This window comes from Salvelinus fontinalis, chromosome 9 (genome assembly GCF_029448725.1).
Source record: "Salvelinus fontinalis isolate EN_2023a chromosome 9, ASM2944872v1, whole genome shotgun sequence".
Lineage (NCBI taxonomy): Eukaryota > Metazoa > Chordata > Actinopteri > Salmoniformes > Salmonidae > Salvelinus > Salvelinus fontinalis.
Window position 1 is genome coordinate 8,128,090 of NC_074673.1, and position 24,328 is coordinate 8,152,417.

At 43.8% G+C, this 24,328-nt stretch overlaps 3 protein-coding genes across 3 annotated transcripts in view; all 3 read right to left on the minus strand.

Moving 5' to 3' along the window:
* The window catches only part of LOC129861993 (FYVE, RhoGEF and PH domain-containing protein 6-like), a 29,095-nt gene extending 28,329 nt beyond the window's left edge, over nt 1-766 (minus strand). The window contains exon 1 of the mRNA XM_055933256.1: nt 661-766. The gene's annotated coding sequence lies outside the window, so the exon portion shown is untranslated. The remainder of the gene's footprint in view (nt 1-660) is intronic.
* A 4,165-nt stretch (nt 767-4,931) lies between these two features.
* LOC129862942 (uncharacterized) lies at nt 4,932-13,481 on the minus strand. The gene is made up of 5 exons (XM_055935046.1): nt 13,476-13,481; nt 13,179-13,295; nt 9,694-9,836; nt 8,789-9,164; nt 4,932-7,278 (listed from the first exon to the last, which is right to left on the minus strand). Exons 1-4 carry the CDS (start codon nt 13,479-13,481, stop codon nt 8,792-8,794), a joined length of 639 nt encoding a protein of 212 aa, XP_055791021.1. The 3' UTR covers nt 4,932-7,278; nt 8,789-8,791.
* LOC129861994 (uncharacterized) lies at nt 13,421-24,289 on the minus strand. The gene is made up of 14 exons (XM_055933258.1): nt 23,520-24,289; nt 23,336-23,430; nt 21,778-22,337; nt 20,574-20,630; nt 19,733-19,832; nt 19,210-19,437; nt 18,785-18,934; nt 17,532-17,646; nt 16,489-16,614; nt 15,759-15,863; nt 15,402-15,567; nt 14,580-14,811; nt 14,073-14,171; nt 13,421-13,930 (listed from the first exon to the last, which is right to left on the minus strand). The coding sequence occupies exons 1-14, from the start codon at nt 23,598-23,600 to the stop codon at nt 13,528-13,530; spliced, it is 2,517 nt and encodes an 838-aa protein (XP_055789233.1). The 5' UTR covers nt 23,601-24,289; the 3' UTR covers nt 13,421-13,527.
* Between the last annotated feature and the right edge of the window lie 39 nt (nt 24,290-24,328).

A 24,328-nucleotide genomic window follows, 5' to 3' on the forward strand; every position in this document is an offset into this window, starting at 1 on the left:
CACACACACACACACACACACACACACACACACACACACACACACACACCTCAACAGTACAGTAATCCGAGGTCCGGCGCGCTATCGACTGTGCCGCAAAAGCATGCTCGAGCGGCAGAGTCGATTTCCGCGCTTATAAACCCAGGGTCGTTACAATATTAATGGCCCAGCCAACAAAGCAGCGGTAGGAATTACTATGAGGGGGAGTATGGAGCTGGTGCCTGGTCAGTGTGACTACTGAGTGGTCACGTAGACAGAGTAACTGTGTCCCAATTCTCTACCAGTCTGCCCTAAATGTGCACTTGCTCACTTTTCTTCGTGGATTTAAAAGAAACTGACTGATGTAAGAAATATGGTGGAAATTCCCTCTAGTCTACATCCATTCTTAGGTCAATTGGACCAATCCAATGCTCCAGGCACGACGACAATCAACACTAGACGAGTGTATTGGAGCCACCAAACAGCTCCAATTATTACTTTATACCAAATAAAATAGATTTTAATAAATGTATCATTGTTTAAATAACAATATTAAACGAATATGTATAGGTTTGTGTAATGTCTATTCTCTACACAGGTAAATGAAGCTTGTTTTACAAATTCGACAACCCAAACGACATCGATTGACACTTCTCATCAACTTTGTGCCAGTCAACAAACCTGCGCTCTTGACGATGAATCCTGCCGCACAATCACACTCCTCCGGCTTCTCAAAACCTTTCAACTCAACCCAGGGAAACCGCTGGTTTTCTTCATTCTTCCTTGAGACCCATTGTCAACACTCAAGTGTGGCATCAAAACTTTGTAATTAATCTTGCGATCTGCCCTTTAAAGATGACGTTATATTTCCACATTTGATCTTGAACTGGCAACAGTCGCGATGCACTGATCCACCCCGATGTTATCAACTGTGATGAGTTTATTGCTGGTCATTCACACAATGTCCACTAGGGGTCTCTTAAAGCACCAATCAGCACTTGAAACAAAAACTAAATGTTGTCCCGCCCTTGTTTCTGTTATAAAGCTGAGTGATTGGGCTGAAGAAATGAAACTACTCACAAATTCATTGACAACTATGGATGCGAGGACTGACCATCCATGATATCACAATTACAGTCTTAACCGTGTTCTGAGGCTATATATTGTTTGTTTACATTTACTTTGTTTATAAACATTGGAGTAAAACCAGCTTTTGGGGTTCTGATGGGGTAGAACAGTTTAACTAAGATCATGAGGCATTTTCCTAAGTTATATTCATCAAGAATCCATGGGTACATATCCTTCATTTATAAGTCCAAAAATGTATGTAGCAGGCTAACCTGTGGAGAAAATAGTCATTTTTGGTCGTTTATTGAATATACCAACTTTTCAATATAGTGGAGGTAGTCAAATCTCGTTTTTTTATTATTGGGTTTCACCTAAAAGGAAACTATTTGTCATTGATATTCAAATACAGGTCTCAGAAAAAGAACCTAAAACTACAACAGTTAGTTAAATTAGTGTAAATATATGATCATTAGCAGATTGTTTGGAGGGCTCTCAGATATTCATCTTAATATAGCCTATACCCTATAATGTCAAAGTGGAATAATTATAATTTTTTGACATTTTTACCAATTCATTAAAAATGAAAAGCTGAAATGTCTTGAGTCAATAAGTATTCAACAACTTTGTTAAGTCTAAATAAGTTCAGGAGTAAAAATGTACTTAATAAAGTTACATAATAAGTTGCATGGACTCACTCTGTGTTCAATAATAGTGTTTAACAATTTCAAACACAGATTCAACCACAAACACAGCGGAGATTTTCCAATGCCTCACAAAGAAGGACACTTATTCTAGACCGGGATTTTTTTTTAAAAAGCAGACATTGAATATCCCTTTGAGCGTAGAAAAGTTATTAATTACACTTTGGATGGTGTATCAATACACCCCAGTCACTACAAAGATACAGGCGTCCTTCCTAACTCAGTTGCTGGAGAGGAAGGAAACCCCTCAGGGATTTCACCATGAGGTCAATGGTGGCTTTAGAACAGTTACAGAGTTTAATGGCTGTGATGGGAGAAAACTGAGGATGGATTAACAACATTGTAGTTACACCACAATAATAACCTAAATGACAGAGTGAAAAGAAGGAAGTCAGTACAGAAAAAAAATATTCCAAACCATGCATCCTGTTTGCAACAAGGCACAAAGGTAAACCTGCAAAAAATTGGCAAAGGAATTAACTTTATGTCCTGAATACAAAGCCTTATGTTTGTGGCAAATCCAACACATCACTGAGTACCACTCTTCATATTTTCAAGCATGGTGTTGGCTGCATCATGTTATGGGTATGCTTGTCATCGGCAAGGACTAGGGAGCTAAGCACAGGCAAAATCCTAGAGGAACACCTGGTTCAGTCTGCTTTCCAACAGACACAGGGAGACAAATTCACCTTTCAGCAGGACAATAAACTTAAACACAAGGTATACACTGGAGTTGCTTACCAAGAAGACAGTGAATGTTCCTGAGTGGCCTAGTTACAGTTTTGACTTAAATCAGCTTGAAAATGTATGGCAAGACATGAAAATGTCTGTCTATCAAAAGTCAACAACCAACTTTAATTAAATATAAAAAATAATGTGCAAATAGTGTACAATCCAGGTGTGGAAAGGTCTTAGAGACTTACCCAGAAAGACTCACAGCTGTAAATGTGATTCTAACATGCATTGACTCAGGGGTGTGAATACTTGTGTAAATTAGATATTGTTGTATTTTATTTTCAATAAATTTGCTAATATTTCTAAAAACATGTTTTCACTTTGTCATTATGGGGTATTGTGTGTAAATGGGTGAGAAACATTTTTTATATTTAATCCACTTTGAATTCAGGCTGCAACATAACAAAATGTTGAATAAGTCAAGAGGTATGAATACATTCTGAAGGCACTGTAACTACATGAGGGACATTGAATCACCTCAACATTAGGGTAGACCACTTTTAGCAGCTTAAACTTGACTAACACATACATTTTCATAAGGTTATACAGACACACTTTACACACAGTTCTTATACATGTGTAGTACCTTTGTGATTATTTACATTTAGCAGCAAATTTTGCATAGGACTTTGTAAATTGCTTTATAATTGCATAATAATGGCATTATTACAATGTGTAATAACAATAATACAATGAACAGTCACTATTTCTCTTGCGTACAGTCGTTATAAAAACTCTCAGCTCATTGCAATGCAATTCAAGTTTTTATTAAGTGTCGAAAGGAAACTAAACGTAAAAAACTGCCGTCTTGAATCAACTACAGCCAAGCTAAGTGGGAAATCATGTTAGTTTGTATTCGGAGTAAACTAAGCCATTTAAAGATGGTATAGTGTATGTTTGAGACAAGAACAACTCCCCTCAGATGGACAAAGTGTTTCAAAGTTGTTTTTGCAAAGCATCCAACTTGCTGTTTGCATGTATGCAAATGGATTTGAATTACTCTGCAGTATTTTCAGGTATCATAAAATGAATTGCAGCGTTCTACCTTTTCAGTGGCATGTTGAAAGAGTCATACAGCAGTTGAGCATCTCAACTTATTTATACTTCTCTGTACAGAATATCATTGATTGGTTGATTTGACTTGATTATCTACACCTGGGGTATGTTCAGGAGAACGGACATTTACAGAATGTTCCTGTCATGCCCTGACCTTAGAGATCCTTATTATTCTCTATGTTTGGTTAGGTCAGGGTGTGACTCGGGTGGGAAATTCTATGTTTTCTGTTTCTTTGTTTTTGGCAGAGTGTGGAGAAGGACCCCGGACGCAGGCCGGAAAGTATCGCCGTCCAAGGGAGCAGATGGAGGCAGCGAGAGAGGAACGGCAACGATACGAGAAGTTAAGTCAACGACGGAAGCCCGAGAGGCGTGGGGGGGGGGGGGGGGGGCACCCGGGGAGATTGGCGGAGTCAGGGTTTAGACCTGAGCTAACTCCCCGTGCTTACCGCGGTGAGCGTTTGACCGGTCAGGCACCGTGTTATGCGGTGATGCGCACTGTCTCCAGTGTGCATTCACAGCCCGGGGGGCTCTGTCCCAGCTCCCCGCATTTGCCATGCTAGAGTGGGCATCCAGCCAGGACGGATTGTGCCTGCTCAGCGCTCCTGGTCTCCGGTGCGTCTCTTCGGTCCAGGATATCCTGCGCCGGCTCTACGCACTATGCCTCCAGTGCGCCTTCACAGCCCAGTGCATCCTGTGCCAGCGCCCCGCACTTGCCGGGCTATAGTGAGCATATAGTGAGCATCCAGCCAGGATGGGTTGTGCCAGCTCTATGCTTCAGATCTCCGGTGCGTCTCCATTGCCCGAAGCCTGCAGTGATGATCCATGGCACAAAGCCTCCAGTGACGATCCATGGCAAGAAGCCTCCAGTGATGATCCATGGCACGAAGCCTCCAGTGATGATCCATGGCACGAAGCCTCCAGCGACGATCCATGGCACGAAGCCTCCAGCGACGATCCATGGCACGGAGCCTCCAGCAACGATCCATGGCCCGGAGCCTCCAGCGACGGTCCCCGGTCCGGAGCCTGCAGCGACGGTCCCCAGTCCAGAGCTTACAGGGGGGGTTCCTAGCCTGGAGGCCCCGACGACGATTTACGATCCGGAGGCCCTGGCGACGTTCCCCGCCCCAGAGACGCCACCGAAGTGGGGGGAGCCTCAAGTGGAGCGGGGTCTGTGTCCCGCACCGGAGCCTCCACCGAGAGTAGATGCCCACCCGGTGCCTCCCCTATAGGTTCAGGTTTGCGGCCGGAGTCCGCACCTTTGTGTGTGGAGGGGGGGGGGGGGGGGGGGGGGGGGGGGGGGGTACTGTCACGCCCTGACCTTAGAGATCGTTATTATTCTCTGTTTGGTTAGGTCAGGGTGTGACTCGGGTGGGAAATTCTATGTTTTCTGTTTCTTTGTTTTTGGCCGAGTGTGGTTCCCAATCTATCATTGTCTCTGATTGGGGATCATACTTAGGCAGCCCTTTTTCCCACCATTAGGTTGTGGGATCTTGTTTTCTGTTTAGTTACTGTTGCCTGACAGAACTGTGCATTTTCGTTTTCAACTTTGTTATTTTGTTTGAGTGTTTTTTAAATTAAAATCATGAACACTTTCCACGCTGCACCTTGGTCTACTCTTTCCACCACCAACGAGAGCCGTTACAGTTCCGATATAAATGTATTGTGTAGATGAAATATGACTATCAGATAGACTGGAATAGAATAGGAGATTGTGTTTGCTCTAGTCGTTCTATTTCTATCTGCAACATGCAGTTCCTCCTACAGCCCTGCCTTTAATTGAATCCGATCGTTTCTGTTCCAGATACAACCCTCCCATTAGTTAAAATCTGTATTCAAATATATTTTTTTAACATTTAGTAGTTGCTTTCACAGATCTGTTTTCAAATAGTTAAAAAAAATGTTTTTACTTTCTTAGATTTATTTTCAAATGCCTTTTCTGGGATCTGTATTCAAATAATTGTAGTCACCTCCAAAGTAACTATAGTTACATTCCACAAAACATGATTAAAACTATAGTTATTCCAGGTTTGGTAGCGACTTCAGATTTCCCATTTAACTCCACAAATCAAATACATGCAACATCTGGCAGTCTGTAGGTGCAAAATAATTATGGAAGATTGAGTCCCATGACTTGGGGTAAAGTCAAGGCCCTTACGTACACACATTTCATTTGTTATACATGACCATAATGTCATCATCATTAATAATAGACTAGATGTAGTTGAAGCTTGATATTTGTCATCACAGCTCATACCACTGGTCAATAATACAAATAATAGCCCACAAACTTCTTTGAAATATTTCATGTGCATTTCAGCATCACATGCTGTGCTTAAATTGAACATTTCTCTCTGTCACCAGTGCTAATTAAAGCCAGTAAATAACTGAGTTTAGTGGAAAATGAAGGAATGCGTGGGAGTTCCTTTGCCGGGTCACAGATTTCTATGAGGAAGTAGGGGAAGAAGCTAACGTCAGCACTCTTATCATCAGAATATTTCTCACTCTGAACATTCCACAGTATAAACTATTCTAAAAATCCTCATTAGGCAACACTGAGTCACCCATAGTTCTCTCTCTCTCTCTCTCTCTCTCCCAGTCTCTCGTTCATCATTGGTTGATACACAGTCACTTTATCAGTCAGGAAGTGTCTCTCTCAGCTGAAACAGTATGATGTCACAACAGGAAGAAATGGGATAGCTCTGGGTTTGATATAATTGTACTGGTAGACAGATAACAGTAGATCATCATTCAGGGGTTTTTCCCACTTTGAAACAGTTTTCATTTGTTCCTGGAGGATATGAAGACAGAGAATATGGAAACAACAGTCCACATATTGACAACAGTCTTTATTTGTAGACCGTAGAAAAATAAGGAACATCTTTCCATGACGCAACTGAGTTCTATAAAGTGCTGTGATTTACAGTATGTGTAGCATTGCTTCGTTGAATTCAACTCAGTCAAAACAAGACGTGTGCAAGACAGTTATCGATGTAATACAGATCTCAAATCAAATCAAATCAAATGTATTTATATAGCGCTTCGTACATCAGCTGATATCTCGAAGTGCTGTACAGAAACCCAGCCTAAAACCCCAAACAGCAAGCAATGCAGGTGTAGAAGCACGGTGGCTAGGAAAAACTCCCTAGAAAGGCCAAAACCTAGGAAGAAACCTAGAGAGGAACCAGGCTATGAGGGGTGGCCAGTCCTCTTCTGGCTGTGCCGGGTGGAGATTATAACAGAACATGGCCAAGATGTTCAAATGTTCATAAATGACCAGCATGGTCAAATAATAATAATCACAGAAGTTATCGAGGGTGTAGCAAGTCAGCACCTCAGGATTAAATGTCAGTTGGCTTTTCATAGCCGATCATTAAGAGTATCTCTACCGCTCCTGCTGTCTCTAGAGAGTTGAAAACAGCAGGTCTGGGACAGGTAGCACGTCCCATGACATCATGACATTTACAGTGTAGTGCACCTAATATTAGACTTAGTGCCTCTCTCCCAGCAGACTGTCCATGTCCAGCCAGCTAGCCCAGCTCTGGTTGAGGTTTTTCTCCAGTGTCTCCTGATGACTTGTGACACCAGAAAGGACCTTACCTTGCAGGTCTGACATGAGCCGACTTTTGTTCAGTGTGTGAGTACGGGCAGTGAGGCTGCAGCAGAAGTCTTTTTGGCTTTTAGCAGAGTGATGTCTCTCTTTAACGTGACCGATGATGTCACAGGTCCCTGAGTCAATTTCCTGGAACACAAAGAAGTCAGCTTTACAATACGTGTTAGACATTTTAAACATAGATGTCACTCAGGGATTCTTGAAAGTTGGGAAAATCCTTGTCTGGCAGGGAAATGTCATGAAAAAAAAAGCATTTTGTTTAATCATTTGAACCTAACAAATTACATTTAAAGGGAAATAAAAATATATATTTATATTTGTTTATTAATTTCCATGTGGGCTCTCTGACAGAAAATGCTCTTGTCCGGTGCAAAAGATTACAATTTAAAACTTCCCCAAAAAGTGTCACAGTTTTTTTGAGAATATATTTACTTGCAAATATTTTTCTAAAAGCTGTGATTCCCCCCAGAAATGGTCAACTAAAATCCTAAATGAATCAGGAATGAGCAGGGCCAGCTATAACATAAGGACCCCTTATTAATGTCCTCATTACATGTAGTCAACAAGACCATTGGTGGTCTGTAAAGTTCTCTACTTTTGATTGATTTAAACAAACAATATTGAAATCACCATGGTCACTACCATAACCTGTCAACTCCATCTCCCTGAGATATTAAAATAGAATATAGATGTTGGTTTAAATGAGTTCATTTTAATTAGGTTTTAGAGTCATAAAGCAACTGAGGAAAAAACTAAATTGTATTCCACTTGAATGAAGAAGGAAAATAAGCAATTTTGTCAACTTTGTCAGATTTTTGTCTAATGTCAACTTTGTCAGATTTTTGTCTAATGTCAACTCTGCCAGAGTGCTGAAAGATCTGACAGAATGGTTATATTTGGTTGGACATTGTGAAATGAATAATTTTTCATATTTTACAAATGTTTGTTTTGAACTTTTACTTTTAAAAGACAAGAACATGTCTGTTTTGAGTATCTGTTGTCAATTCCTTCACTGAATGCTAAGATCGTTAAGATCGTTTCTTTGGGGGGGGTAAATATTCAGAAAAAATATGTTTGTCATTGTCCTTTAATATATGCTTAAACTATTGAAGTACTTGCTGTGCTAGACGTAAGATATACTGTTTATAAATCTGATTTTATGTTTTGAATCTAGAAAAACATGCCAAAATGCTAATGAAATTAGCCCTGGAGCATTATACAGTGGTATAAACCAAAATAAAAAGACTTTTGGAGATTTGCATGACATATTTTGAATAACTCTGTTAGAATGAAACAATCAAGGCCTTTAAACACTTGTTGAACAAAAAAAACATTAAATAAAATGCCATATATGGTGTCTGACAGAGTTGATATAAATCAATTTGCATTTAAAATGTTGTTAATATTAAGAAAAACTATTCAGGGGATACAAAGTTGGGATTGTCCAGTCTTTCAAGAATCCCTGCACTATTGTCAGTATGGGTAAGAATGAGGTAGTGATAGTTGATAAACCAGTGTCACAAGCACAATATTGGGTAAGTGGTATGAGAACAGGAGGTCAATCACAACGTTAAGTAATGATACTAGAGGTAACAGGGGGTAATACTTGTACCACAGAGTATTAGGTTTATGTACGTACCGCTCACTGGTTTGGGACTTTTCCCTTCTCTAACAGGGCAGGTGTTCCATGAGAGATGTCTCTTCGTCCATCAGGGACTTTTCCCTTCTCTAACAGGGCAGGTGTTCCATGAGAGATGTCTCCTCGTCCATCAGGGACTTTTCCCTTCTCTAACAGGGCAGGTGTTCCATGAGAGATGTCTCCTCGTCCATCAGGGACTTTTCCCTTCTCTAACAGGGCAGGTGTTCCATGAGAGATGTCTCCTCGTCCATCAGGGACTTTTCCCTTCTCTAACAGGGCAGGTGTTCCATGAGAGATGTCTCTTCGTTCATCAGGGACTTTCTGAGCCCCCTGGTGGCCAGGTGGGTCCCCAACAGCTGGACTCTTCACCTGGGCACTGCCAACACAGGAGAGAGGGTATTGTTCCCGTTCAACTCAATTGAACGGCCAACTAACATTTACTCCTGAGGTGCTGCTCCCTCGACAACTACTGTGATTATTATTATTTGACCATGCTGGTCATTTATGAACATCTTGGCCATGTTCTGTTATAATCTCCACCCGGCACAGCCAGAAGAGGACTGGCCAAACTCTCATAGCCTGGTTCCTCTCTAGGTTTCTTCCTAGGTTTTGGCCTTTCTAGGGAGTTTTTCCTAGCCACCGTGCTTCTACACCTGAATTGTTTGCTGTTTGGGGTTTTAGGCTGGATTTCTGTACAGCACTTTGAGATAGCAGCTGATGTACGAAGGGCTATATAAATACAACAACAAAAAATTATAATAATATTCAATTAATTTTCTCAGAAGTCGTGTGAAATATGATCACAAGAAGCAGCACCCTGGTCCCTGGAGCAGGTTACGGGTTTAGCAAGTGCCTTGCTGAAGGGCACAATGGCAGTAGGTAAGTATCACTTCAGTAGCTTTTACCTGAACTTGTAGTCTGAGGGCAGGCTCTGGCCCTGTCTGTAGTCCCCTCTAGTTTTAGAGATCTGCTTGTGGAGATCCCTCACTGAGCAGCTGTAGCCGTTGAAGATGTAGTCAGCGAACAGCAGCTTCCCTCTGATGTACATCTGTTGAATGAATAAACAGAAACATCTTATAGACTGACGGAGACTTGTTGATAATGATTGTTTCCAAAGGAAATTAGCAAAAAAAAGTTTTTTAAAAAAAAGTAAAAAAAAAAAAAAAAGACACCCACTTAAAATGACTGTAACTCAACAGCACAGCTTTATCCTAATCCTCTGTTTCTCGCTGTTCTGACCCGCCATCGGTCCTAAAGTATTTTATTCAGCTTATTTGAACCAGCCTGAATGCTGAGCTCACCATTGTTTCCCTTCTCTGGTTTAACCAGGGTTCATCCTATCTAGGCAAGCCAGATGTCAGTCAGTCATTCATATTGTAACCTGGTCTCAGGTTTACAACAGAAGAACCTGACTAGCCTGTTCTTCATTAGTTAGTCTACAGCAGCGGCTGTTCCTGTACGCAAACGGTAAGAGAAGAAGAGAAAGTCTATAAGCCTATATACATAACGTCTCATACGTGTCGGCAGTGTTCCACGTCAAAATAACTATGTGCCACTTTGATTTATAATTCTGGTATGTAGATCCATCAAAGAGTCTTTATTAAAGACAGTTACGTTATTAGCATATTGAAGACAGACAGAGTGAAACTATCTTATCTTCACGCCCAGCCAGGTTGGCTCATTTTCAGTAAGTAGCCCTTTCCTGCAGTCAAATGCCTTAGAGGCCTCATGGGTGGAATGTTATTAATATGTTGTCTTAATTTCATAATTAATAAAGATTTTTTTTTTTAAACATGACAAAAATCTGGTGTTTCAATGTCAAACAGTTTTGTTATGTTTCAGTCTTCTGTGATGTATATAAAGTGTAATATTTGAATGCAAACTCAAAATGTAATACATTTCTACTCTATATCTGACATGGTACAGGTGTCTTCTTTTTTTAAGCCCAGTACCGTGTGTGTGAGGTGTATACTTCTGTTTCAAAGTAGATTTGTTTGACTACCAAGAAACACTCTGTGTGACCCTGATTTAGCCCACTGCAGTAATAGGATAACTGAAGTTCTTGTAAAAGGTAACTACCTTCACAGTAAGACCAAGCTGGTTTCATAATGATGTCAAAGCTCTTGGATTAGTGTTTCTTTGCTGCCATCTACAGTAATATGTGGATATCAGGTGAATAAGATCAGGGCTATGTGCTGATCCTTCACACAGAAGTGTGCACTCATTCACTCCCTCTTATGGATTTTAACAGCATCTGATTGGTGCAAGCAAGGTTGTAGCTTAGGGAGATTCCATCATATTACTTCCACCAGTCCATTCATTTTAAATCCGTGAGGGGGAGCGTATTAGTACGAGTAACAATTGGGCAGAAGGGTTTTTAGTGAATCGGACCACAGCCAAGCAGTCGTGGCTGAGAGAGAGACAGCTTGTCGTGGCTGAGAGAGAGAGAGAGAGACAGCTGTTGACCAACTGGTTGTGGCTGAGAGAGAGACAGCTGTTGACCAACTGGTCATGGCTGAGAGAGAGACAGCTGTTGACCAACTGGTTGTGGTTAAGAGAGAGACAGCTGTTGACCAACTGGTTGTGGCTGAGAGAGAGACAACTGTTGACCAACTGGTCGTGGCTGAGAGAGAGACAACTGTTGACCAACTGGTCGTGGCTGAGCAAGAGAGAGAGACAGCTGTTGACCAACTGGTCGTGGCTGAGCGAGAGAGAGAGACAGCTGTTGACCAACTGGTCGTGGCTGAGAGAGAGACAGCTGTGACCACCTGGTCGTGGCTGAGAGCGAGAGAGAGACAGCTGTTGACCAACTGGTTGTGTTTAAGAGAGAGACAGCTGTTGACCAACTGGTCGTGGCTGAGAGAGAGAGACAGCTGTTGACCAACTGGACGTGGCTGAGAGAGAGACAGCTGTTGACCAAATGATTGTGGCTGAGAGAGAGAGAGCTGTTGACCAACTGGTCGTGGCTGAGAGAAAGAGAGAGAGAGAAAGCTGTTGACCAACTGGTCGTGGCTGAGAGAGAGAGAGAGACAACTGTTGACCAACTGGTTGTGGCTGAGAGAGAGAGACAGCTGTTGACCAACTGCTCGTGGCTGAGAGAGAGTGACAGCTGTTGACCAACTGGTCGTGGCTGAGAGAGAGACAGCTGTAGACCAACTTTTCGTGGCTGAGAGAGAGACAGCTGTTGACCAACTGGTCGTGGCTGAGAGAGAGCAGTTGACCAACTGGTCGTGGCTGAGAGAGACACAGCTGTTGACCAACTGGTCGTGGCTGAGAGAGAGAGAGCTGTTGACCAACTGGTCGTGGCTGAGAGAGAGAGAGCTGTTGACCAACTGGTTGTGGCTGAGAGAGTGAGAGCTGTTGACCAACTGGTCGTGGCTGAGAGAGAGACAGCTGTTGACCAACTGGTCGTGGCTGAGAGAGAGAGAGCTGTTGACCAACTGGTTGTGGCTGAGAGAGAGACGGCTGTTGACCAACTGGTCGTGGCTGAGAGAGAGACGGCTGTTGACCAACTGGTCGTGGCTGAGAGAGACAGCTGTTGACCAACTGGTCGTGGCTGAGAGAGAGAGCTGTTGACCAAATGGTTGTGGCTGAGAGAGAGGCAGCTGTAGACCAACTTGTCGTGGCTGAGAGAGAGACAGCTGTAGACCAACTTGTCGTGGCTGAGGGAGACACAGCTGTTGACCAACTGGTCGTGGCTGAGAGAGAGAGAGCGGTTGACCAACTGGTCGTGGCTGAGAGACGGAGAGCTGTTGACCAACTGGTCGTGGCTAAGAGAGAGACAGCTGTTGACCAACTGGTCGTGGCTGAGAGAGACAGCTGTTGACCAACTGGTCGTGGCTGAGAGAGACAGCTGTTGACCAACTGGTCGTGGCTGAGGGAGACACAGCTGTTGACCAACTGGTCGTGGCTGAGAGAGTGAGAGCTGTTGACCAACTGGTCGTGGCTGAAAGAGAGAGAGCTGTTGACCAACTGGTCGTGGCTGAGAGAGAGACGGCTGTTGACCAACTGGTCGTGGCTGAGAGAGAGACGGCTGTTGACCAACTGGTCGTGGCCTGAGAGAGAGATATCTGTTGACCAACTGGTCGTGGCTGAGAGAGAGAGAGAGAGAGAGAGACAACTGTTGACCAACTGGTTGTGGCTGAGAGAGAGAGACAGCTGTTGACCAACTGGTCGTGGCTGAGAGAGAGTGACAGCTGTTGACCAACTGGTCGTGGCTGAGAGAGAGAGAGCTGTTGACCAACTGGTTGTGGCTGAGAGAGACAGCTGTTGACCAACTGGTCGTGGCTGAGAGAGACAGCTGTTGACCAACTGGTCGTGGCTGAGAGAGACAGTTGTTGACCAATTGGACGTGGCTGAGAGAGAGAGAGACAGCTGTTGACCAACTGACCAGAAACATCCCAGGGGCGGCATTGTGTCTCTGCTGCAGCAGTGCATTGTGGGCAGCTGGGCAGGTCTTCCCTGTAGACAGCTCATACCTCACCAGGCGGAACGAGTCCAGCTGACTCTGAATATGAGGACAAAGTCAAGCATGAAAAGTGTGTGTGTGTGTGTGTGTGTGTGTGTGTGTGTGTGTGTGTGTGTGTGTGTGTGTGTGTGTGTGTGTGTGTGTGTGTGTGTGTCAGCGCCTAGTAATCTCAAGAGTGGAATTATATAGATACATTGTACGTCCCGATATGGAATGTACCGTCATGTAAATGTATGTAAATCAACCCCCGTGTAAATGGTCCTGTTCTTATTCATGTAAATGTGTGTAAATCAACCTGAGTGCATGGCATTGTCCTGTTCTTATTCATCCTCTCGTAGAGCAGCTCCAGCATGTCCTCATTGGGCAGCAAGGGGATGTGAGGGGCGAGGGGGGTCTGGTGCGGGCGTGTCACACACACCACCAGGATCTGTTCACTGTGGGGGGGCTGGCCCCAGATGAAGGCATCATACTCCTGATCTGTCAGGATTGGCATGGTCCTGGAGCGACAGCGACACAGCCTGTGAGTCCGGCCCTCTAACCCCAGGAGAGCGGCCCTGAGCTGGGCAGGACACGGGCTGTAGAGGGGGTAAGGGGTGGAGGGACTGGAGGATGTGTAGTGGGGGAGTTGGGCAGCGAGACGGAGCTCCGGACTGCATCTCGGGATCACTACAGACCTGGGGTGGAAAGAATAGAACATGGTTATCATCATAGGACAGAAGGAAAGGGAGGAAGTAGTCCTTGTTAGGGTCAGAAGAAGAAGAAGAAGCAGAGTTGTCTCTGGCAGTGACAGAGGTATGGTTCGGGTTCTGTTCTTACTCCAGTCTGATGTTGCTGTGGACTCTGAAGGTCCCTGACTGTGTGAAATGAAGGGGCTCCTCTCTTCCCTCCTTGCCCTGCCTCTTTGGAGAAAATGTCCTGTTGACAAATCAATAATACTCTTCATCATCAACAGAATCATCATCATCATCATCATCAAGACTTCAGTCTGAACATAATTGTCCACAAACAATTTGTTAATTTACATATCGTCGCTGTCGGATGAAGACCTTGTGAGTCCCCATTTTATTTTATTGTTTCACGTGTTGAAAGCAGGAACTCCCCTCAATGTGCTCTGAGAATGTCATAACTCTAGGACCCACATTTATTTCTTCAAAATAGCTTCTGAAGTTTCAGAATTGTATTTTCGCTAATAGGAAAATATGGCTGTTTTTTTTTACATCTCCTGAAAAGTTTGTTTTGGAAATAAGAGATTTTCATCTGGCAGCAACGATATCCAAAATCCCTCTTTTTCTATAACAACACACATCAGTCACATCATGTTACCATGACAACTTGTGGGTGGAGCCTGGCAGGAGGACATCTGTAGGTGCAGACAGAGGCAGGTGTCTGGTGCTGGCAAGTAGCGCAGTGCTTCCCCCCTCTGGTAGACCCCGGGTACTGTCTGACAGCCCTGTGGTGGGGTGGAGGGAGGGCAGGGCTGCTGACTGGCCCTCTCTCTTCAGTCTGGGCCGCATTGGACCATCAGACATCCGCTCTATATCTGGGCACTTGATACCTGATGGGCAACAGAAGATGGTCAGGACTTCATGAAGGAGACTCATAGTGGGTTTGTGGTCCTCTGTAGCTCAGTTGGTAGAACATAACGCTTGCAACGTCAGGATAGTGAGTTTGATTCCTGGGGCCACGATGCATAAAATGTATGCACACATGACCGTCACTTTGGATAAAAAAATCTGCTAAAGGGTATATATTATTATATATGATAGGAGCTCCCGTGTGGTGCAGCGGTCTAAGACACTGCAGCTCAGTGCTAGAGGTGTCGCTAGAGACCCTGGTTCGATCCCGGGCTGTATCACAACTGGCCGTGAATGGGAGTACCGTAGGGCGGCACACAATCGGGCCGGGGTAGGCTGTCATTGTAAATAACAATTTGTTCTTAACTGACTTGCCTAGTTAAGTAAAAATGTAATAAAGGAGATGACGTATATAACTAAGAACCGGAAAGTAATCACAAACCTTTTGATGATGCTGTACTTCATATAAGATTTAGAAAAAGCTCCAGTGGAACTCTTCACCCTTGACCTGTTATTGTAAAAGAGAATAATTATGTCTCTAATAAACACATTTAAATAAACCCTTTTGTACCTGTGGCGACCCGGTAGAACTCCAGCCAGTCGTCCAGGATATTACATATTCTTCTCTGGAGTCTTTTCAGCTCTCGTCCTGCCCGTCCTCCTCCTCTCCTGAAGGGACAGGGTTCTTCCAGCTTCTCCACCTCCCGGGTCAGCACCTCACTGGAACGCACTGAAACCTGGTGCATAATCAAAATCTTATTGTGTATGAATGTTGGTCAAGAGAGACTAGTACAGACATTGGAAACACCACTCAATGAGATGAAATCCTAACTGATGTCTTCTTAGCCAGGTCGTTATTGTAAAATATGGGTTCTCAAGGAGCTTCTTAGTTAAAGAAATGTGATAGATCCTCTTTAAAATGTCTTACCCTCTTGCTGTCTCTGGGCTGGTCCTGGTTCTTCTGGTGCTTCTTACTCAGGGAGAGCTCCTGGGCTGCCAGAGAGGTGAACGCCCCCTCAGTCTGCAGACAGGCCTGGAAGACAGCACGTAACTCATACAAATCACCAATCAGATTCACTAGTCACCAACCGTTCACCAATCAGATTCACCAGTCACCAACCGTTCACCAATCAGATTCACCAGTCACCAACCGTTCACCAATCAGATTCACCAGTCACCAACCGTTCACCAATCAGATTCACCAGTCACCAACCGTTCACCAATCAGATTCACCAGTCACCAACCGTTCACCAATCAGATTCACCAGTCACCAACCGTTCACCAATCAGATTCACCAGTCACCAACCGTTCACCAATCAGATTCACCAGTCACCAACCATTCACCAGTCAGATTCACCAGTCACCAACCGTTCACCAATCAGATTCACCAGTCACCAACCGTTCACCAATCAGATTCACCAGTCACCAACCGTTTACCAATCAGATTCACTAGTCACCAACCGTTCACCAGTCAGATTCACCAGTCACCAACCGTTCACCAATCAGATTCACCAGTCACCAACCGTTCACCAATCAGATTCACCAGTCAGCAACCGTTTACCAATCAGATTTGGCCATCACCAGCCATCATCAACACATTAAGCCTGAAATAGCTCTAATATATCATCATCATCATCATCATCACAGTGTTTTCTCACGGCTTCTTTAGTTGGGATGATGTTGGGCAGGGGGGACAGTGGGAGCTGGACACTCTCATTCTGACTCTTAAAGCTGAGGGTGGTACAGGTACCGCTCAACATCCGTACGGAGATCTGATCAGACACCTGGGAAAAAATAAGAATATAACGAAAAGTTATGGAATGCCACTTCGCTTAAAAATATCTTAATCTTAACTAAACCCGATTTTAATCCTATCTTAATCCTAACTAAACCCTATCTTAATCCTATCTTAATCCTAATTAAATCCTATCTTAATCCTAACTAAACCCTATCTAAATCCTATCTTAATCCTAACTAAACCCTATCTAAATCCCATCCTAATCCTATCTTAATCCTAACTAAACCCTATCTTAATTCTGTCTTAATCCTAACCTAATCCGATTTCAACCCTATCTTAATCCTAACTAAACCACAAGAGAGATTCCTAATTGGCATAAATAAATTCTCACCTCTGATGATAAATGTACTGGATGGCTGTTCCTCTATTCAAAGTTATGATTACAATAGAGGCAATAGCCCACTTTAGAACTGAAATGGACCGATCAGCCATGATGACGTAGTTGGAGTATCACAGTATCAGTGGGTAACATCGTCATGCCCCACATCCCCTGCTTTGTTACAAGCCCCCGTACCGCTGTCCCAGAGGCTATCATATGACGGCGTTGCCCAGCAACTGGGACTTCCTCTTCTTCTTGACTGAGCTTGTCAGTGAAGGGCCTTACAGATATAGGGATTACAAACAGTAGTTGTGGACTAAACTGGACTATAGCCTATTATAAACTGGTTGGGTCAAGCCCTGAATGCTGATTGGCTGACAGCCGCGGTATATCAGACCGTACACCACACCTCCTCGGGCATTATTGCTTAATTAGCTTACTCTTGGTTTCTTTACTTTACCTTAAATTAGGTGAGGTCAGATTAAAAAGACAACTATGAACGGAAATTTTCTCATTTACGTTGATCTACATCCTGTATTGACTGAACTGAAATTAAGTTGACCCCATGGAACCCTGGTCCTCACCTGAATGACTATCCTCTCCTTAACCCCAGTCTGCCAGATCCATTCCTTAGTGACAGCTCCTTCTGGGTCACACGTCATCCCACCACGCTGATCCCACACAGCAGTAACAGTCCCACTACAGACAACAACAGTTCACAACAGGTCGCAAGTAGATCCATCTATGTCTGCTTTACTCACAGCAGACATACTCACAATAAGCACACAGTGTTTACTGCCAGCTAACATAATCCCCGGGGATCCATTGATTAAAGACCAGTGGAGGCTGTTGAGAGGAGGACGGCTCATAATAATGTCTGGAACGGAGTCAATGGAATGGCATCAAACACATGGAAACCATGTGTTTGATGTATTTGATACCATTCCACCGATTCGGTTCCAGTCATTACCACGAGCCGGTCCTCCTCAATTAAGGTGCCATCAACCTCCTGTGATAAAAGATCCTTTCATGTGATCTACGCCTCGAACTAACCAGTAGTAATCCACTGATCCAATCTAAGGCTTCCTCATACAGAGGTTCGGTTTGCTTCTAGCAGAATTTGGCTAGGCTGTCTGTGCTCGCATACTCCCGAAAGACCTTCGCTTTAAAAACAAGAAAATATATTACTATTACTACTAGTAATATTAATATTACTATTGTTAGACCCTCTTGAGCCACCGTAGCAAAAACATAGCCAGAAACCACTTCCTCAAAATAGTCCAAGATAATCTAAGATAAATCAAGACATCTGTCATTCATTTTGGCATTTTTTGTAGAGGTCTTAGTCAAGCAATTTTACATCTAGCTAAGATGTTTGGTGCAGTATTTCTCAAGTGAAAAAAAAAAAGCATTACAACTAATCGTCTCTCGTTGAATGACAAGAAACACTTCATGTTCCCACTCCTACTAGGAGTAGTAGTGTTGACCAATCATCGTAGACATCGGCTACTGAACTTCGACTTGCCTCAAGAAACAGTGTTGTGTGCAAGAACAGCCGGGGGGGGGAACAGCCCGGGGGGGGGGGACAGCCGGAGACCAACATGAACAAAAACGTCACAAACTGTTATGATAATATATGAGTGAACTGTTTCGACTGGGAAGCATGCGTCAGCCTTAGCTGAACCAGGAACCTAGCTCAGCTCAACTCATTCATTAGTAATAAATAAATGGGTCCTTCGAGTCAGATACTGTACATACTGTTATTAGTGCCCCTATTTCTGTTAACTTTATTGTTTGAAAATTCTGTTGAATCTTTAACCATTTACCATGTGTTTACCTGAGTGGGTGTGTGACGGCGCCCCGTCCTACTGCGGTGATGCTGGCCAGTGTAACAGGGCTGAGTTGGTCACTGAACACGTTAGTATAGAACCCTCCACAGGACAGACCCGAGTGGCTCTGACACACTGCTACAAAACCAGACGGGTAGCTGGGAAGGGTCAAGGTGACGGCTAGATTGACACATTTAGATTTAGATATTAGAGATTTAAACATCAGTGTTGAGTTTAATTTTAGGAAGATGTTCCCCTCCCCACTGCCCTGATTCCTTGCCTTCACAGATCTCAGACAACTGGTTTCTAGTTTCTCTCATATAGCTTTCCCATACCTAGTGCTGTCAGATCTGTGAAGATTAGTGAATGAGGTCAGTAGCAAAGTAACATCCTGGAATGAAACAGCTTTAGTTGGAAACGTGAGAAAGGATACTATAGTAAGGAGGAACCATCATTTATCCTGTAGTGTAGTTTCTGCCGCGGTGAATCTTGGTCCTCCTGGTTCACCTCTGGTATCTGAGGGTAAGGCCAGGTCTTGCCTCCTCCTCCGCTTCCTCCTCCTGTCTTCTTCTGGTGTTTAACATGTGGCTTGGCATCCCCATAGTGACGGAGGATGGGTGGTTTGTTCAGCCCACTCTCTGCCTGCTCCGTTGTCTGTTTTCTAAATGAAGTCATACTGTATCATACTCAAGTCATACACATGGACAAATTGGCACACTCAAAGGAATTGAAAGAGCCATTAGGGTGACATGGGGATATGTTGTGTAGCAGGAAAAGCTGTGGAAATAGAATACAATATTGTAGAGGGAACAGCAGGGAAGTGAACCCAGGTCGCTGGCATGAATGTCAAACACGCATCGTACCAATGCGATGAACCTGTTTGGTGGGGATTGTAACATGGCTAATAACATAGTGAAGATCTCTACAACATAATAGAATAGAATAGACGTTCATACATGGGTATCTTAGCCAGTTGTAGCCTCTCTACCACCCAACGACACAGCTTAGTCCACTGAGGTTCCTCATGGATTGGCTCCTTAGGCTGGACGATCCAACCTGCATGTACAATACAATACTACTTTATTGTCCATAGGCTACAGCGTATAATGGGTATTTTTGTTCTGAAACCCCCCCCCCCCCCCTTCGCTGATAGCGCACATCTCACACACGGTAAATAGAAGCACAGTGTCAAGCAGTAGTGTAGTCAGCGGCCCCTGAATGGAGAGCATGTTGTGAGGTTAAGTGCATTGCTCAAGGGCACAATGTGGGTACACTAAATGTCCATCTACCACACACTAAGTCAAATGATAAGATAACACGTGCCACTTAACAAATTGCTTTTCATCCAAAAGTTACTTGCTGTACAGTGAGCGCATACATTTATTTTATGAGTGTGTATTCTCCCTGCGGGAATTGAACCCACGACCTTGGCTTTGGGTTCCAGCTGTGGCTCAGTTGCTAGAGCTGATAAAGCTGAGGCAGCACTACTACTGCTCTGTACCGTACATTTTTTAACATTTAATTATTTTTAAACTAGGCAAGTCAGTTTTAAGAACAAATTCTTATTTACAATGACGGTCTACACCGGCCAAACCTGGACGACGCTGGGCCAATCGTGAGCCGCCCCTATGGGACACCCAATCACAATACCAGATTCGAACCAGGGTGTCTGTAGTGATGCCTATAGCACTGAGATGTAGTGCCTTAGACCCCTTCGTCACTTGGGAGCCCCTAATCAGGTATATTGTCTGCATAGAAATGTCTAGGAGTAACATAGTGTGTGGGGTAATGTCCTACCTTGCTCTTCATAGGTTTTTGAAGAGATGGAGAAACTTATAGTTGTGGCCACATGAGCTGGAAGGAAATTGTTGAAAAACAGCTTGATGGGAATGTCAATTTGGACACAAAAGACACTAGCCTACATGTATTTCCTCAACCCTAGCCTGCATGTATTTCCTGAACACTAGCCTGCATGTATTTCCTGAACACTAGCATACATGTATTTCCTGAACACTAGCCTGCATGTATTTCCTCAACCCTAGCCTGCATGTATTTCCTGAACACTAGGCTACATGAATTTCCTCAACCCTAGCATACATGTATTTCCTGAACACTAGCCTACATGTATTTCCTGAACACTAGCCTACATGTATTTCCTGAACACTAGGCTACATGTATTTCCTGAACACTAGCCTACATGTATTTCCTGAACACTAGGCTACATGTATTTCCTGAACACTAGCCTACATGTATTTCCTGAACACTACACTGCATGTATTTCCTGAACACTACGCTACATGTATTTCCTGAACACTAGGCTACATGTATTTCCTAAACACTAGGCTACATGTATTTCCTGAACACTAGGCTACATGTATTTCCTGAACACTACGCTGCATGTATTTCCTGAACACTAGGCTACATGTATTTCCTGAACACTAGCCTACATGTATTTCCTGAACACTAGCCTACATGTATTTCCTGAACACTAGACTTCATGTATTTCCTGAACACTAGGCTACATGTATTTCCTGAACACTAGCCTTCATGTATTTCCTGAACACTAGCCTACATGTATTTCCTGAACACTAGACTTTGTGTATTGTTAAAGGATCACTTATAGAACTAAGAGGGAGCTTCAAGAGAATCATCCACCCGTTGTTTCAGTAACACCCATAATACCCCAGATGAGTGTGAGTGAATTATTAAGCAGGGAAAGTCAAAAGGCAGGAACTGGTTTTAACTGACTAAGGCCTTTTATAAACACCTGTGGCCTGTAGACCAACAATCTCTCCTGTAAACCAACCTCTCTAAGTAATTTTCATTACTTATCCCAGGTCTAAAGTGGCCATGGTGAGTTTGGTTAATTAAAGTAGATGGCCTGTGGAATTGTACTGTGTAAATGTGAGACTTTTTTCAAAGTCATAATTTGACTTCCTATTAGAAAAGATGTCAACTAATGCAGTGGGTGAGTGATGACGAGTTCATGTTGAGGGTTCACCTTTTTGTGCATGGGAAACTGAGGATCTTTTGCGTAAATTGGAGTCTTGAGGCTGCCTCTCAGACCCATTTTCCATCTTGGACGGTTTCTGTTTTGTCTTTCTCTTTCCCGCCATCTGCCGAAGAGTGTCATCGAAATTCATGGAGCACTTCGACTTGCAAGGTTTCCCGCCATCACCACTCCCGCTGCCGACACCCAACTTCCAAGATGGTTTGACATGAACTGCCCCTGCGGTCAAATCCTTCCATGAGTAATTCAGAACGTTCACAAGGCCGTGTGGAATACATCCCTCCTCACTCCCTTCATACTGCAAAAGCACACTCCCCAACTCGCTCAACAACTGAGGGGCCATATGCTTGTATGCATCCATCGGGTCCATGTCATCCAACCAGTCTGCTGGCACCGCCGCGGCCTCCGGATTCCTCTCATCACCACCCATGTCCAACGCTCCGTTGATAGAGGGCCAGGTATCTGGTTTACCAGTGGTAGAGGGATTATTTTGCACTTTGTGTGCATTGTCTTCATTCTTTGCTTCATATTTGTCATCGTTAACACACTCACTGTGAGCGCATAGAGTTTAAATTAGAATAGAAAATATTGAAATTAAGGTTTGTTAATTTATAAATCATAAATCAAGCACACACAAAACAGACATATAATTCTGGCCTGGGCAACTCCAGTCCTCGGGGTGGGCCTGATTGATGTCACAGTTTTGTCCCAGCCCCACACCAGAATTTAATAATCAACTAATCATGATATTCAGTTAAAAATGCAAGTAGTTAAGTCAGCTGTGTTTGCTAGGGATAGGAAGAAAGGTGGTGCACCAATCAGGCCGCCGATGACTGGAATGGCCCAGTCCAGCACGGTCTAACATGTAGAATGACTGGAATGGCCCAGTCCAGCACGGTCTAACATGTAGAATGACTGGAATGGCCCAGTCCAGCACGGTCTAACATGTAGAATGACTGGAATGGCCCAGTCCAGCACGGTCTAACATGTAGAATGACTGGAATGGCCCAGTCCAGCACGGTCTAACATGTAGAATGACTGGAATGGCCCAGTCCAGCACGGTCTAACATGTAGAATGACTGGACTTGCCCAGTCCAGCACGGTCTAACATGTAGAATGACTGGACTTGCCCAGTCCAGCACAGTCTAACATGTAGAATGACTGGAATGGCCCAGTGCAGCACGGTCTAACATGTAGAATGACTGGACTTGCCCAGTCCAGCACGGTCTAACATGTATAATGACTGGAATGGCCCAGTGCAGCACGGTCTAACATGTAGAATGACTGGACTTGCCCAGTCCAGCACAGTCTAACATGTAGAATGACTGGAATGGCCCAGTGCAGCACGGTCTAACATGTATAATGACTGGAATGGCCCAGTGCAGCACGGTCTAACATGTAGAATGACTGGAATGGCCCAGTCCAGCACGGTCTAACATGTAGAATGACTGGACTTGCCCAGTCCAGCACGGTCTAACATGTAGAATGACTGGACTTGCCCAGTCCAGCACGGTCTAACATGTATAACGTCTATATGAGTTTAGCCTACCTTCTGATTGGTGCCAAGCGCACGCCCCCATTTGCTAGATCAAAGCAATGCTCCAAGGGCATTCTGGGGCACTTCTTACGTCCCAGTCCTGTTGGCTGAAGAAGTTGTGAAAATGATTATCCATTGTCCCAGTTTCCTCTGTTGCATGATATAGTTAATAATAAATAGTATATTTATTGGTTACCTGATCAAAGAAATACAGAGGTCCGGGTTTAAAATCTGTCATCATCATTTGTAAATAATTCCACTCAGTTATACATTCCATAAAAGTGTTGATTAACTCCCCACATGATCTACATCTGGTGTTAAAGACAAAAATATGAATCCCAGCAGAATCTCTAAGCTTGCACTGGGTGCCTGAATAATGTTCGACAATCCACCTCCCCGTTCATCTACTGTAAATGTAACCTTTATCCCTTTGAGTTTGCTGAAGCTTGTTGCTTGGATACACACACTGCGCCCGGCCCGTCTCCAAATGAGTTTACGCACCATAAATGATCGGCTCATGGCAACAATCTGAAAGCATAACACCGACCATACAAACCACCGCCTCGTTCGGCTTCTAAAAATAGATTGCGGCTTGATCGCTTGATATTTTGCAAAAACGAGTAATGCGGCACAAGGTGGTCGCGGTCACCCAGTGCGCAGAGCGAGCGCAGTAACTTGAGATGAAAGGCTTGGGGACATAATTGGATGAGAATTGTTTAGAGAGAAAGTGGTTATTCGATTCTGGCCTGCTTCCGTTATGGACCATTCACTGAGTGAGGAGATCAGTAGGGACCACATGCCAGGCTATTGGCTCATGATTTATATTTTATGTAGCCTTTTAAATGGCTGCTTTTCTTATTGTTTATACATGTCTAATTATATTATATTGAGCAACTAATGTCACTGTGTCGATTTGTGTCGATTTGTAAATGACAACATGATCATCTATTTGACTTAGATTATACATAATAGTTCCTCTCCTACTATAACCTTGAAATAGGCCTA

What these genes read in the sequence shown, in the direction of transcription:
- LOC129861994 (XM_055933258.1), bottom strand. Translation starts at nt 23,600, where the DNA reads ATGGAATGTATAACTGAGTGGAATTATTTACAAATGATGATGACAGAT. An exon ending in CGCTTGGCACCAATCAGAAG is followed by an intron (nt 22,338 to 23,335) that starts GTAGGCTAAACT and finishes ATGCGCTCACAG; the next exon opens with TGAGTGTGTTAACGATGACA. An exon ending in GCCGTCACACACCCACTCAG is followed by an intron (nt 17,647 to 18,784) that starts GTAAACACATGG and finishes TGTTGTCTGTAG; the next exon opens with TGGGACTGTTACTGCTGTGT.
- LOC129862942 (XM_055935046.1), bottom strand. An exon ending in CCGCCCCTGGGATGTTTCTG is followed by an intron (nt 9,837 to 13,178) that starts GTCAGTTGGTCA and finishes TTCATTCAACAG; the next exon opens with ATGTACATCAGAGGGAAGCT. An exon ending in CCCTCAGACTACAAGTTCAG is followed by an intron (nt 9,165 to 9,693) that starts GTAAAAGCTACT and finishes CTGTGTTGGCAG; the next exon opens with TGCCCAGGTGAAGAGTCCAG.